Here is a 15,846-nt window from a genome sequence, read left to right on the forward strand (position 1 = left end):
GCAGTTGGCCCACAGACAACTACACAGAAAGATAGGGCTCATGGCTGGCAAGTGCAGTGGTGGTGGCAGGAGCCTCTCCTGCCTTGGTGGCAGCGCTAAGGAGCAGCCAGCCAAGTGGTAAGGAGCAGTGAGCAGGTGGGTGGTAAGGAGTGAGGGGTCCAAGACTTCGAGAGGGATTTCCAACTGTTACCTAAGCCGGCAGGTAGAAATCCCCTGAGGGGTCCCGGACTGCGAGAGGGTGCAGGCTGGGCTGAGGGAACTTCCCCACCCCCCCACCCCCGCCCCAGTGCATGAATTTCGTGCACCGGGCCTCTAGTATATATATATAAAAACTTATAGAGGATTTTAATGGAGAAATCAACAGCAATACAATCATAGTAGGGGACTTTAACACTCCTCTGACTTCACTGGACAGATCTTCCAGACTAAAACTTAATAAGGCAACAGAGACTCTAAAGGACACATAGATCAGGTGGACTTAATTGGTATTTATAGAAGATTTCACCCCAGTGCAGCAGAATATACATTTTTTCTCAAGTGCACATGGATCAGTCACAAAGATAGACCACAATGTTAGGACACAGATCAAGTCTCTATAAGTTCAAGAAGGTTGAAATCATATCAAGCACCTTCTCAGATCACAGTGGAATGAAATTAGAAATCAACTACAGTAAAACACACCAAAAGCATTCAAACAGCATTAAACAATGAATGGCTTACCAATGAGGTCAAGAAAGAAATAAAAGTACTTCCTGGAAACAAAGGAAAATGAATACACAATAACCCAAAATCTCTGGGACAGAGCATAAGTAATCCTGAGAGGGAAGTTTATAGCACTACAGGCATACCTGAGAAAACAAGAAATCAGCAATAAACTATTTATCCCTACAATGTAAAGGACTAGAAAGAGAACAAGAAAAGCCCAGAATAAGTAGAAGGAAGGAATAATAAAGATTAGATCAGGAAAAAATAACATAGAGACTAAAAAACAATACAAGAAATCAATGAAACCGAGAACCGGTTCTTTGAAAGGATAAACAAAATTGATAAACCATTAGCCAGACCCATCATGAAACAGAGAGGACCCAAATAAATAAATCAGAAATGAAAGTGGAGGAGTAATCACTGACACCACAGAAATACAAAGGAATGTAACAGAAATTCTTACTGTTATTCTTTTCAGCTTTGGTATGTATAAAGCTGACTCCTACTGGTAGTTCAGAAATTATTTAATTTCCTCTTGGCTATGATTATTTTAGGGGGGCAGTGACCTTTACTGAATGCCTACTCTGTGCTTTGCCTTTAGATACTTTGCTTTATTTACTTAAACATTGTTATATATCATTTCTTGGTTAACATTATTATTTGAACTGTAACACTGTCACAATACATTAACAATACTTCTGTAAACTTAGTTTTTGTTTTCTTTTTAAAAAAAATGGGCTTCTTTTGTCCCTTTTTAAAACTTTTCATTGTGGAAGTTTCAGAATGATTACAAAATAAAATGGTGTAATAAACCTCGACTTGCCTGTCATTCAGCTCAGTAATTAACACCAATAGCTAGTATTTTTTCATTTACCACACTAGGCACTTACCCCTCCATACTATTTCAAAGGAGACTTCAGATATATTATTTTATTAATATGTTTTCATTCTATAAGCTCCAAAAGGTAAGGAATGTAAAAATTTATTTAATCACAATAGTTTTAAGAAATGAAAAAAAAGCTATTTCTTAAATGATCAAATATTCTATCAGTGTTGAAATTTCCAGTTTTCTGGAGTGTGATGATTTTTAAATATTTTAAACTCAGTGCCGGGATTCTTGTTCCGGCATTAAGAAGGGTTAAGCAATCTGGAGAAGGGCTGTGTGTAACTTAGACGAAGCATAATTTTGAAAGGCATTTGGGGGTTGGAGGAGCCTAGCTAAAGAAACTAAGATCTCCTCATCTCAGGACCTCTTGCTTTTTTTTTTTTTTAATATATTTTATTGATTTTTTTTACAGAGAGGAAGGGAGAGGGAGAGGGATGGAGAGTTGGAAACATTGATGAGAGAGAAACATCGATCAGCTGCCTCCTGCACACTCCCACCGGGGATATGCCTGCAACCAAGGTACATGCCCTTGACTGGAATCGAACCTGGGACCCTTCAGTCCACAGGCCGACACTCTATCCACTGAGCAAAACCAGTCAGGGCAGGACCCCTTGCTTTTTATTAACACAATTAGTCCTAAGGCAAGGCAGAGATATACACATCAAAGGGTTAGGTTTGGTATACAGAAACTGTCAGATTTGGGAAAATGCCTACGGCTGTTCAGGTGTTTGGCCAGTAGGAGGCAATAACATGTAGATTAAGATGCCCTGAGCAGTCTGGCAGCAAGCAATCATCCCTTTTCAGGTTTGGGGAAATGCTTTCAGCCATTCCCAACAAGGTGACAACATATGTGACTCAGCCCTTGTTGAGTCCCCAAGTTCCATCAACCTTTTGATGAAACTCTTGCAATTATGACATGCTGGAATTGTCTTCTGGCAACTCAGGACAAATAAGTTTTACATATTTGATAGGTTCATGTCTATTATGTTCTTCTGATCTTTAGATATTTCCACATCTCTCTTTTTTTCTTTGCAAATTACTCATTAAAAAAAAAACCTGTTTTGTTGTTGTTCTACAGAATTTTCTACCATTGGTCTGGTTTTCTTTTTTTTTAATACATTTTTTATTAATTTCAGAGAGGAAGGGAGAGAGAGAGAGATAGAAATGTCAATGATGAGGGAGAATCATTGCTCGGCTGTCTCCTGCACACTGCACACTGGGGAGCAAGCCTGCAACCCATGCATGTGCCCTGACCAGGAATCAAACCATAGGTCGGAGTTCAACCATTGAGTCACGCCAGCTGGGCCATTGGTCTGCTTTTAGATGGTCAAATATATAAATAGATTTCTTTAAAGATTGTTTTAACTGATTGCTTTTAAATTTCCAGATATTCTTTAGATATTATCAGATTATATTTGAACATGTATTTTTTTTGTCTAACATAACTCTTTATGGCTTGGTTTTATATAAGTTACCAGTTATATACATGTGTGTAGATTTGAAATATGGCATGCTCTTTGAAATCAGAAAAGCAAAAATCAGGTAAAATTAGGGGCAGGTAGCTGAGAAGATCACAAGTCATAGTTGTTTGTAGTAGAAAACTGAAATATTGAAAACTTACTTACCCCCAAATGATATTTCATCTACTTAGATCTAGAAAAAATGTAGTTGCTGTTTATCCTTCCAGTCTTCTGTGCCTGTAAATATTCTTCTTTCTCAAAGGGGTTTGGACAGTTATCTCCACCATTTCCCTTCTTCTTCCCCCACATTTTTCATCTTCGTCATCTGTCTTTTTTTTTTTTTCACTTCTTGAAGGATATAAATGTATTTGTATCTACAGTGGTTTGAGATAACAAAACCAAACCAGTGAAATCAGAAATCTAAAATACCAAGATATTATTTACCCCAATCCATAGTACAGTTGTCACAGTTCCTGGCACACTCAGCTTTGTTTCCTGATGATGGATGAATGATGAGTGGGCTTCCAGGACATGAAGCTGTGCCGAGAAGAGCCCCCAGGCACACAGAGGGTGGCAGCATGCAGTTGGTCAGCTAGCTAGAGTTCACTATGCTTCATTTCTATATTTTTGCCCTAGGTAAAATAACAACACCTTTATTTAAGTCCCCTCCCTCCCTCCCTTCCTCCCTCCTCTCTCTTTCTTCCTTCATTTTTTAAATGAGGGTCTTTAAAAATGTATTGTAGGGAAGAATGGATATGCTATTTGCTGACTGAAGAGCCAGAGAGTTATTTTCAGTCTTTGAGGTCCACACCTCCTGCATCTCCAACCTCTCTACATCTACATCTTTAGCACTGAGTTCAGATGTGTGTGTTTGTGGTGTGTGTGTGTGTGTGTTTGTATGTGCGCGCACACATGGGGGTACACACATGAATGTGTACCTGTGTTAATCTGTTACTGGGTTAGTAGCCCAAACAAATCTGGTATTTAGCCTCTCAGTATAAGAACGCTCTGTCTTCATATTCCTTTCTCTTCCCACCATAGTTACTAGGATTACCTCTTTCCAGTCACTACATCAAAAATATCAAATGGGAAGAGGAAACTAGTGCTGCTGTTGTACTCTAATAATAATATGTAAACCACAATGGGCAACGTATTTTAATGAGATTATTAGAAAACTATTAATCTATGTCAATTTTCAGTATCTTTTCACAATAGTTTATTATGTTAATAGTTTATTATGTTTAAATAGTTTTGAATTTTTCAAAAATTGGACTTTTAGGTTGAAATTGATTTTCTAGTTTAGGGTTTACATTAATAATACACATTAGGCCTATTTTGGGTATTATACTTATGAAGAATCTATGCTTTGGCTTTGTTTTTCAGAAGTATAATTTAATTGGACATTCTTAGCCACAAAGCGCACATGGAGCTCTCCCTTTCTTATCCTCCTTGGTAGCCACTAACTCAGCAGCTCCTTTGATAAGGCAGACAGACAATGTCCCTGCTGCTGCCCCTGCTACTGGATAAAAAGTTGCTGCCAAGAGATGGCTGAGGCAACTTGTCCCCTATTTGCATTTTATACAATTTAATTTTAAAGATCTGATAATATCTGTAATTTAAATAACATTGGTTTTCAAGTTTGGCTATATGTTGGAATCACCTGGGAAACTTTTTTAATGCTGATTTAATTGGTATGGGGTCAGCCTCAGTGTTAGGATGTTTAAATGATTCTAATATTATGTGACTTTTAATATGCAGCAGAGTTTGAGTTTTGGGGTGTTGTAACATGGCCAACATTTCAACTCCCGTTTTACCCCTTTGGCATGGCTCCCTCCCAACCTGTGTGAGGCTCTGGGAAGGAGACTGGGAGTTTGCTTTGCTTTTTACTTCTTAGAAAATGTGTGCCCAACTGTAACAGTCAGTGGCCTTAGCACCCTCTAGGGATAAAAAGGTATAATTACCCCACTTTTAAAAGCTCAGCATTTGAACAATGGCCTGACAAGACTCAGTTCTCAGCTCTGTGATCACAACTAAGTAACTGCCTGTAAAATGAAACCAGATGATATTACAGGGGCAAAAAAAATAATTTAAAAGCCTTAGATGGTTCAGTATCACACATTTATTGTATCTCTGTACATTTTGTTATTTTCATGGTCAATTTTGATATCAAGATGATTTTCTTATGGAAGAAACATTGTACTTAGTTGATTCATAATTTTAAAAGCATGCTGGAGCTTATGTCTACTTTTCTCTTTGAACTGTTAAATTTGCTCAGTATCACAATGGGAACATACTTTCTGAAAAAGATAAATGAACAATTTTTCAAAGGACAAGCCATAAAATTATCGTAAGAGTAGGCACTTTACATGTCATTATGGCATATTTTGTTCCTAATCTTCCTTAACTCATTATCATACTACTAGGGGCCCAGTGCACGAATTTGTGCACCTTAACACATTTCGTACCGCTCAGGAGTTTTCTCATGTTTCGCACACCATCTGTTAAGGACCGCTCACAAGTGTTCTCGTTTTTCACGCCCATGGAAAAAGGAGCGAATCTAGATACTTATGTAAATTTTGTTTGGTCCCTCTTCATAGAGGAAAATGTTTTACGCAGTACCATACGTTAAAAAAGTACTAGGAACTTTAATTGTTTAATTGTTTTTGTAAATAAAAATGTTATAATTATTGAAAAACAACACCTAAAGTGCATTATGATGATTTAAATAACGTGCAGTTTGCCCAAAAACGTGCGGTCCCTAGAGCTTTCTATGTGGTATGCAATGTGTTAAAAGGAACTGTGGGCCACGAGGCTGTAGTGGGCACAGGGGCAGGTCTTGGCCCATCATCCGGGCCCCTGCCCATCCTCTCCCGCCACAGCCCCCGGTCCCCTGTCTGCTGGCAGCCCCTCTCCTGCCGCCACTGCTCCCACGTGCTGACGGTACAGGCCCCGCTCGCTCCCACTGACAGCGCAGAGCGATTGGGGCCGGTGCCAGCAACAGGTGCAAGTGGTGGTGCTGGCTGTGGGTACGAGTGGGGCCGGTCCTGGCAGTGGGTATGAGTGGCGGCGGCTGCCGGTCCTGATTGCCCCTCAGGAGTGTGGGAAGTGGAGAAGCCCGGAGGGGCGATCGGGGCCGGCAGCCACTGCTTGCACCTGCTGATGGTGCTGAGCGATCAGGGTGCCAGCAGTGGGTGCAAGTGGGGCCATCTCCGGCAGCAGGTGTGTCAGGTGGGACCGTGGTGGTGCGTGGGAGCCAAGAATTTTCAGTAACCACCAGAGGCTCACCCCAAAGACAGCGCCTGGCGCCCCACCTTGATCTGGTGCCCAAGCTCACCTGCTCCCCCATCCCCCTGCTGCTGATGCCCACCATGTTCCGCGCACGCCCCCTGGTGGTCGGTGCACGTCATAGCAACTGGTTGTTTGGTTGTTCAGTTCTGCCATTTGGTCTATTTGTATATTAGGGTTTATATATAGAGATGTTAGGAGATTGTTCATGTCTTTCATCTCTACCTTTTCCCATAGCCAGTTTGTATCTTTTTATAACCCTTGAAGCCTTTTATTAAAAAATTGCTTACAACCTCTATCCAGATTTTTTGGGGTCCTCAAACACTCAGCTACCCTCCCCTACTCTTGGAAGCTCTATCTCCTTTCTCAGTTCCTTCCTTTCCACTTACCCACCTTGCAAATTTGATTGATCACATGAACGGCTCTCTAGTACCTCATCTCACTGAATTATTTGTCCTTCTGGAAAAATCCATATTTGGCACTCTTTCTACATTCCTTCATCCAGGTTGCCAAACTTTGTTAGAATAAATAACACTGCTCTGCACACTGGAGCCACCAAAAATTCGTGGCTCTCCACACTTCCAGATCCCTGGTTGCTGTTTCTTAGTGTTTTGTTTGTCATTCAAATTGGTCAGCTCTTCCACTCCCACTGTAACTTTGCCTACTTCTTATCAGTCTCTGAGACCTCTTACACAAAAACCAACTTCCTTTCTCTTTGTGGACAACCATGCCTCTTATCTCAGTAAAATTTGGATAATTGGATCTGAGCTCCCTCAAACTCATCTTTTTCATCAGCAGACTTTGCAGCTGACCTACCTCCCTCCTTTTGTTTTCTCAGACCTCAAAGAATCACCCTGTGTATCTCCCTGTTCAGAACCAACCCTCCCTCTTTTACAGTTTATTAGGATCTGGCTGCTGTCTTACACTGTCTCCAGAACCTTGTCCCTTTTATCTTCCACTCTTTCTTGTATCTTTTCCCTCTTTTCATTTTATTTTTTAAAATATTTTAAAATATATTTTTTATTGATTTCAGAGAGAGGAAGGGAGAGGGGGAGAGAGAGAGATTGAAACATCAATGATGAGAGAGAATCATTGATCGGCTGCCTCCTGCACTTCCTACTGGGGATTGAGCCCACAACCCGAGCATGTGCCCTTCACTCCCTTGTCTTATTTGCTGTTACAGCTTATAATGACACTAGTAGCCCGGTGCACAAAATTTGTGCACATTGAAAGGGAATTCATTAGAGGAATGTAATTTGGATTCACTGTCTAATGTCAATAATATGTGAGCGTGAGGCAGTCTGCGTTTCTGAAATTCAATGACATGAATTTTAGCTGTTACTTTGCCAAATAAATGGAATTTACAGATATCATTTAAAAGAGCATTCAGCTTAATATTAAAAACTCTGGCTACCAAGTCAGGTCTGTTTTCAACTTTTTGCCAGCATTGTAAATTGTTTGCAATATCTGCCCATTTGGGGTTCCATGTCATGGTTCTGAATAAATCGGGCTTGCCATACTTTGTTACAATTGCCATAGCGTCCTGATATCACTGCTGCATATTTCTGGGACTACCCTCAGAAGATGATGGAAATATTATCATCTTGCCAGTTGGCACATTGTCATTTTCAGATCTAGATTTGAGATAATCCATCAAACCACTATATTTTTCAACTCTCAACTTAGATTGGTTTGCTTTGATGAAATTAATCCGATTGGCCTCCATTTTTTAATATGCATCCACAATAAACTGTTGAGTTAATTTTCCTGCATTTAAAATAGGATTGAACGTGTCCCTCACAGAGAGATGAAATCCATAATACTGCATTGGTGTGACTCATGTCCTTACATTTTGTCTAGTATTATTGTCAATTACACTGTTGTCTCTGAGTCTTAATGCAATATCTGTTCCCCAGCCTTTTTCACCATGTGGAGAAAGAATAGGATATGTCATTGCATCTAATGTAGGAAACAGGATATTGATTTGTTTCGTTTTAGTGGCATTTGGATTATTGGGATCTGGTTTACAATGAATGAGCAAGTCCCTTTCAAAAGGAGCTTCTCCATTTTTGTTTATGAATATGACAGCAACCTCGGTTACACGGGGAGAATTATATCTACCTGGGTCACTGTTACGCTCCTATTTAATCGCCATTGTTACTTCTGTGGGAGCAATACCTTTTGCTGCTGCTTCAGATTGGGCTTCCTTTTCTACCTCATGTAGCATTTTGTACGATTTTGTTGATTCACTTATTTCATGCATGAGGTTGTTGATGTTGATCATGAGTCTTTCTGAGTAGCCCTGGTTTTCTGGCATTGCTAATCTTTTACTTGTAGCTTTGGCTGTATCTAAAATATAGAGTTGAGCAAATTTCTGAGAAACACCATCTGAAGGATGTAAAGTTCCAGTACAGTGATAAACTTGTCTGTGTATTCTAAAACAGTATGGCCCATACCCTGATGGCGATGCAATATTTGCACCCATGGAAGCAAAAGCAAAAGAACTATTTATGGAACGAATATTTTCCATGAAATTTTTACTGTCAGAATCTTCGTTTGTCATTAATCCTTTTAAATATGCCAGGTAATCTGGAAAATGTGTATCATTTGGACAGACTTTCCCTTTGCTACAACATCGAGTAAATTTCCCATCGGATGGTTTTTCATTAGAGAAATTTAGTGATAGGCAAAATTCACATTGAACAGTCATTCCACCGCAACTATGTTCGAGGATTGCATCGTCATGCACTCCATTTTCGCTGAGAAGGCAGTTCCTACTGGTATTGATAGTACTTGTTGATGACTGTTCTCTAGACATATTCTGTTGTCTCCAACACCTTCTTTCATCTTCAAAGGCACATTGGTCTTTAGACATTTTCTGTCAACGCCAGTGTTTTTCAGCATCAGAGCGATGTTTTTCCAGTAGCTGGTGTTCAGATACATCCTGTCACAAGCGCCGCCTTCTTTCAAAATCAGATGCATGCTGCTCTGCAGACACTTTCTTTCGATAACACCGACATCTTTCGGCTGCAGAGCTACATTGTATCAACAGCTGTTCTTTAGACATAGTCCCACCTCTCTACTGTCATGGTCTGAGATGCAGGTGAATGAGAGTCCTGGCTATCAGGCTGCTGAGAGCTGTCTGATCAATGGCTGATTCTGGCTGATTCTGTGGGGGTGGGACTTCCTCCTCCCTGCTGTCAGTTTCCACAGCTGTGATGAGGAAGCTGGGGTGACAGAGGGAGCCGTGTCCTCCAATCTGCCCTCTCTCTCGCTCTGCTCTATGTCCAGCAGTCTCCTGCTCTGCCAAGTCCTCCAAACATCCTGCTCTCCACCGGCAAGGTCCCAGGAGCCCGCGGGCATGGCTAGGCACGGGTGGCCTCAGCTCCCAGACCTGCGAAAGTCCTGGGAGCCTGCGGGCATGGCTATGGCCTCGACTCCCGAGGCCAGTGAAGGTCCTGGGAGCCCGTGGGCGTGGCTTGGCACAGCAGGCCTCGCCTCCCGTGCCGGCAATGGTCCCGGGAGCCCGCGGCTGTGGCTGCCGTCACCTCCTGGGACGCCTGACACCTGCGTATGCAAATTAACTGCCATCTTTGCCGGGCTAATTTGCATGGTCACTCTGATAGGCTGGTGGGCATGGCTTGTGGGTATGGCTTGAGTGTAGCGGAGGGATGGCTAATTTGCATGTTTCTCTTTTACTATATAGGATGCTTCCTGCTATTGAAATACCTTTGCATATTTAATTTACACCCTACTTGGCCATGACCTTTTTTATCTTTGAATATAGTTCTTGATAAAGATTGTTACATCCTTATTCATGAATGAGACTTGTCTATAGTGTTGGTTTTTCTGACTCTTTGTTCACATTTTGGTATCAGGTTATCCCAGCTTTATGAAATTATTTAGAACTCCTTTTCTGTTATTTTGTGTTCAGTTTAGGAAATACCTTAGTTTTCATAATTGGAAAGAATTTGATAATAAAACCTTCTAGCCTAGCACCCTTACAAAAGGTCATTCTTTGTTACTCTGGTAAATTTCTCAGTTTCATCCATTGTTCTTATCCTAGTTGAGTTCTTTTCTTCCTGGGTCAAGTTGAGTAATTTTACGTTTTTCTAGAATTTTTACAAGTTAGTCACAGTTTTTAAATTCATTAATATAGAGTTGAGTCTGATTTTTTTCACTTACTTGAAGCAATACTTTTCACTTTGAAATATTACGAGGCTAGATTATCATTTTTGACATTATTGTAGAGTATTGTCTTTCTCAATGAAGTAGGTCTAGAGCAGCGGTTCTCAACCTGTGGGTCGCGACCCCTTTGGCGGTCGAGCAACCCTTTCACAGGGGTTGCCTAAGACCATCCTGCATATCAGATATTTACATTATGATTCATAACAGTAGCAACATTACAGTTATGAAATAGCAACAAAAATAATTTTATGGTTGGGTCACAACATGAGGAACTGTATTTAAAGGGCCAGAAGGTTGAGAACGACTGGTCTAGAGGGATGTGTAAGATGTGTAACTTTTAGGTTCAAATGTGTTTCTTATATTGGTAGATTTATGTAGCTGATTTAGTATTGAACACTAGGATAATCTTCATTTAGAAGAGTATTTATAAAGGTTATGGGTATTGGGTGCCTTTTTAACATTACGCCATTGCCATATATTTAGCCTTAGTAAAATAGCTCCCGCAGTTAACATGAGTAAGGAGCTTGTAGCGATGTGTAATGAGGGGACGTAGGAGTTAGACTTATTCAGTAGTAAAAATAGTACAGTCACATATGGTATTTTTTTTCATTCAGATGGCATCTCTTTCAATAAATAAAAGGCCTTTTACAGTTTATTAGGATCTACTTCATAGAATTTTCTGGTTAGCATTTCCACTTTGTGTTTTCAAGGCTGTGATGAGAGGCAGTGTTAGAACAGAGGTGATGGGTGTCTATCAGAATAGCAAGAAGAAAGGATGAGCTGATAGAATCAAGGTAGAAATTATTTATTTCATTTATAAAAAAAAAATTTCTATTACAATTGAAATTCAATATTATATTAGTTTCAGGTGTACAACATAGTGATTAAATACTTATATATTTTATGAAGTGATCAGCCTGGTAAGTCTAGTACACATCTGACATCATACAAATTAATTACAATATTATTGACTGTATTCCCTATGCTGTAATTTACATCACTGGTACTATTTTTATAACTTACAGTTTGTACTTCTAAATCACTTTCAAGATAGAAATAACGTAAGTTGATAGATTGAATGAAGTAATGTCTATTCAAGTGCTTTCAGTGTTCCCAAACATAAAAATTATTTATAATGTTGAAGAGATTGCAGTGCTAGGCTCTTAAGTGAAACCAGCCAATGCCGATTTTCGAGACTGTATAGGTATTCCTTTTTGTCTTTTTCAGAAAGTACCAGTGTTTCTCTCTGTCACTTGACAGGTATTTTCAGCATTTATACCATCAGTAAATTATTCAGGTCCATCTTATGTCATTATTACTGGTGATCATGAGATATGCAACTATAGAGAAATGGAATTCTAGATGCAAGATTTGGTGGTGATAGAGAAGGGAAGGACAGGCTCTGAATGAGGGTATTTGAGAAGGTGTCCTGAAAGGGACGACATCTTGAAGGCGGGAGTCGGGATTGGGGTGTGCAGAGAGCTTGTGGGATCACAGAGAACTTTGATGCCACATGGGAATTCAGGCTCTGTATTTATGATCAAATTGATATTCAAATGACTGTTTGAAGGATATAATAATCTGTAAGCCTCTCCAGGAGAGCCATTCTGTTTTCTTACTATCTCTAGTTCTTTCTATTGTACCTGACACAGGGTAGACACTTAATATAATAAAAACACACAGCTTTTGTGTTTTTATCCTAACAGGTTAGTGGGTTGGTCCCCAAAGCTGTAATGTCCTGGATCCCAAGCCTCTCATGGAGTGGTGTTTAGGCATCTGAGATGGTGAGGGAGGCATTCCACCATAGGATGAAAGTGCTTCGAGAGCATGTGCTTACTGCCCATTTGAAGATTGCTTTATTAAATAATTTTTTTATAGAGTATTTGGTCGTCTTCCCTGAACCCTAATAGACAGGTATTTCTTAAGAGTTCATTACAGTAAGAATGCATTGATTACTTTACTATCAGGTTTACTAGCAAGGTATGAGTGTCCATTTTGCATGTATATGTATTTATAAGCAACAGCAACAGAGAGACTATTTTTTTGTAAATGTATAGTTCTCTGTGAAATTGTTACCTGAGAGAACAGTGCCATTGGGGAGGGCATGATGGAAGATGTTTCAGAACCTGAGATCCCATCCCAAACAACATGCCACCCCAAACCCCCAATCAAGGCTTGTAATGAGATATTATTGCTGGAAAGTGTTATCTTTGTTTGGTAAAGGGAACAGGGTTAAAAAGAAATGTTGATAACTGTTTCTTATATCAGTGAATTTCAAGCTGCAGGTTTACAATGAAGCAGTGGATTGTGAAATCAGTGTAGTGGGCAGGATGGCATTTTTCATTTTTAATAGGAAAGGACAGAAAGTAGAGTGTGGTTGAGTTTGTTTCTGATTTATGTGTAGGCATATATATATGCATGTGTAATTGGCTGAAATGTAAAATATATTTCTTGCTTTGGGTCATAGTGAAAAAATGATAAATATTGCTTTTAAATGAGTAAATTGCTTGTATAAACCAATTAGGAGCATCTAATAAATGACTACTTTCCCTGTAGTTTTGAGTGTGTCTTCAAAACATTATATTTTACCAGGAGAATCATAAAATAAAGGTTAAGTATACACAGGACTTTTTATAAAAATTGAAGCAAAAGCTTTTAATAGTAGCTGTTTGCAAGCTTGCTAATTGAAGATTGTGTTACCTATTGAACTGGCGCTCTAGGTGTGAGAGCATTGAAATGGATGCTTATAGCTAACATAATAGATAACCCGAATCTACTGATTTGCTAGTATACACTACTGTTATCAAGAGAACAAGGCAACTTAATGAAAAATTTAAAAACAAAGACTAGAATTTAGTGATCAAATGTAAGTCGAAGTCATTTTTGTAAGAATTTGTTATATTAAAATACAAATGGAAGGTGGCCAAGCCTCAATATACTAAACAAATAGCAGCTATTCTTTAAATACATGTTGTTGTAGATTTTTGTTGCTTTGAGTCATAATTGATTCTGTTAATAAAATGTTTTATTATATAACGCCAGTTTATGTTTGCATAAACTCTTAAACACAGTTACTACTACTATGACTATATGTAATATATACATACATATTATTTATGGTTCCTAAGTTTGGACAAACTGCTGGCATAGAAATAACAGTGTTTTTCCCTTTTGTTTTTCAAGGGCTATGTATTTAAGTTTTGCGATGTGTTTATTTACATATTGAAAGTCTACAATGTACTTAGTGTATTGTATTTTTAAAAACTGGGCCTTATGCTTTTGTTACTTATATTAATATAGATTTCATCCATGCATTTGGTATTATTCTCTTTGAAGTAACATTGCTATTGAATGTAGAATCCACTTTCTATATTTAATAAGTTCTTTTAGTGCTGTTTTCAATTTCACTCATCATTTGATGAGAAATAAATGAAGTGTATGAATAAGAAAATTTATATTATTTCAAAAGGTTGTCTCTATAAATCTTATTCTGGATCTGATAATTAGCAGGAAGCAAGTAGACACTGCTTGTGGGGAATGCATTTGTCAGGATGAAAATGTAGTTGTTTTTGATCATTGCTGTTATGTAGTGTCTAATATTTCAAACTAGCTTGTTTCCTTTATTCTGCTGCTCCACCTCTGCCTTGATGTGGCACACTGGATGGAGAAATATGCGACTTAAAGAAGTTTGAAGTAAATCAAAGGTTTTTTGAATTTCTGGCCTTTTCAGCAAGACTGATGGGGGAAGAGGCAGGTAGTCCAAAGTTGAAAGGGCCTGTGGTGGGATTTGTGTCTTTTATTTATTTGGAAGGATGTCATTTTGTAGGTAACATCTTCTCCGGCTGGTAGTGGTAGGTTTATCATCGGAGATCATTTGAGGGCTGATTGTATATGCCAGAAGGCATAAATGGCTGAAGTATCAGTATTTTGAAAGCATTTAAACTGTACTTTCATGGACTATCTAAAATACTGTATAATTATTGGTATTGTATTTAATTCAGTACAAAATAGTATCTTGGGAATTTTATAACTTTTACCATTATAATTAGTACATAAACCCCTGTATTGAAAACTTGGTGTTGGTTACTGTCATAATCATCAAATATGTATATATTTATAAAATTAATTGTTACCAAAATAGAACATGCACTAATTTACAAAGTCCAGTTGTGCCAAGCCTTAGATGGGAGAACTGTAGGCCCTCAGTTGCCGCCCTCTCCCGTTCCTTCCTTCAGCAGCCCTCCCAAGTCTTCCTTAACTAATGCTCCCCGGTTACACCTAATCTTTCAAACTTTGTGCACATGTAACAGTTCTTTAGTCATTAGTTATTGTTTTTTTAAAACACCAGTAAACATTTATTTTCTGTTTCTATAGAACAGGACTTCAGAAGTGGCATAGACAGGAGGTTTTGGCTTGGAATTTCTCATGAATGTAGTCATTAGTTTTTTTATAGTATCTCTTTAATGCACTATTCTAACCACACAATTCATAGATAAATCTATCCTGTTATCAGGAGTTGGCAAAAGTGATGGGTGTTGTGTGTTATTTAGCTCATTTCCTTATTTTTCTTTCTTCTATGTTCGACTTAGGTCTTAGGCCAAATGCGGATTTTGCTTAGACTTTTCTAAGCTAATAGGCATTTGTTATATCTGCTAAAAGTCTGGGCATTTACATATCTTCATCAGGAAAATATTATTTTGTTACTTTTATTAAGCAACTACACATTTTTAACTGTAGTTCAGTATTTTAAATGCACTAATTATATCATGGAAACAATTAATTTGAAATGGTCTTTGTGACTAATTTAAGACAATTAAATTATAAGTATAATTTTAAAAGAAAATATGTCATTACTTTACCAGTTTATGCATATTTGTTTCATAAATAATCCATTTAACAAATACTTATTCCTGTGTGTTAGGAACTGTTTATAGGAAGTATGTTTATTTTACTAAATTCTTATTTGTATATGATAAATTTACTTATAAAATTTTCTTTGTTTTTCTTAGACAAAATTGAAGAAGCACAAAAAGAACTTAATGGGGCGGAAGTATCAAAAAAAGGTAAATTAAAATCAACCCCAGTATAAACTTTATTCTTGCAGAGATTATTATATAGATACCTTATAATTGCAGCCTTGCTAAATCAATTGGTGTAAACATATCACACAATTAAAAATCACTTTAAAAGAATTGATACCTAGCTCAGCCAGCTTGGCTCAGTGGTTGAGCATTGATCTGTGAGCCAGAAGGTCACAGTTCAATTCCTGGTCAGGGCACAAGCCCAGGTTGCTGGCTCCATTCCCAGTGTGGGGCATGTAGG

General features: G+C 38.5%; 1 protein-coding gene across 7 annotated transcripts in view; it reads left to right on the plus strand.

Annotated features, from left to right (window-relative positions):
- HIVEP1 (HIVEP zinc finger 1) overlaps positions 1-15,846 on the plus strand; it is a 174,956-nt gene that overhangs the window by 88,566 nt on the left and 70,544 nt on the right. For 6 of the 7 annotated variants that reach the window (XM_059688641.1, XM_059688637.1, XM_059688643.1 and 3 more), the window contains exon 3: positions 15,534-15,587. The exons of the other annotated variant lie outside the window; for it this stretch is intronic. In XM_059688641.1, coding sequence (XP_059544624.1) covers positions 15,534-15,587 — 54 coding nt within the window. The remainder of the gene's footprint in view (positions 1-15,533; positions 15,588-15,846) is intronic. 7 annotated transcript variants of the gene reach the window in all.

This window comes from Myotis daubentonii, chromosome 3, assembly GCF_963259705.1.
Source record: "Myotis daubentonii chromosome 3, mMyoDau2.1, whole genome shotgun sequence".
Classification (NCBI taxonomy): Eukaryota; Metazoa; Chordata; class Mammalia; order Chiroptera; family Vespertilionidae; genus Myotis; species Myotis daubentonii.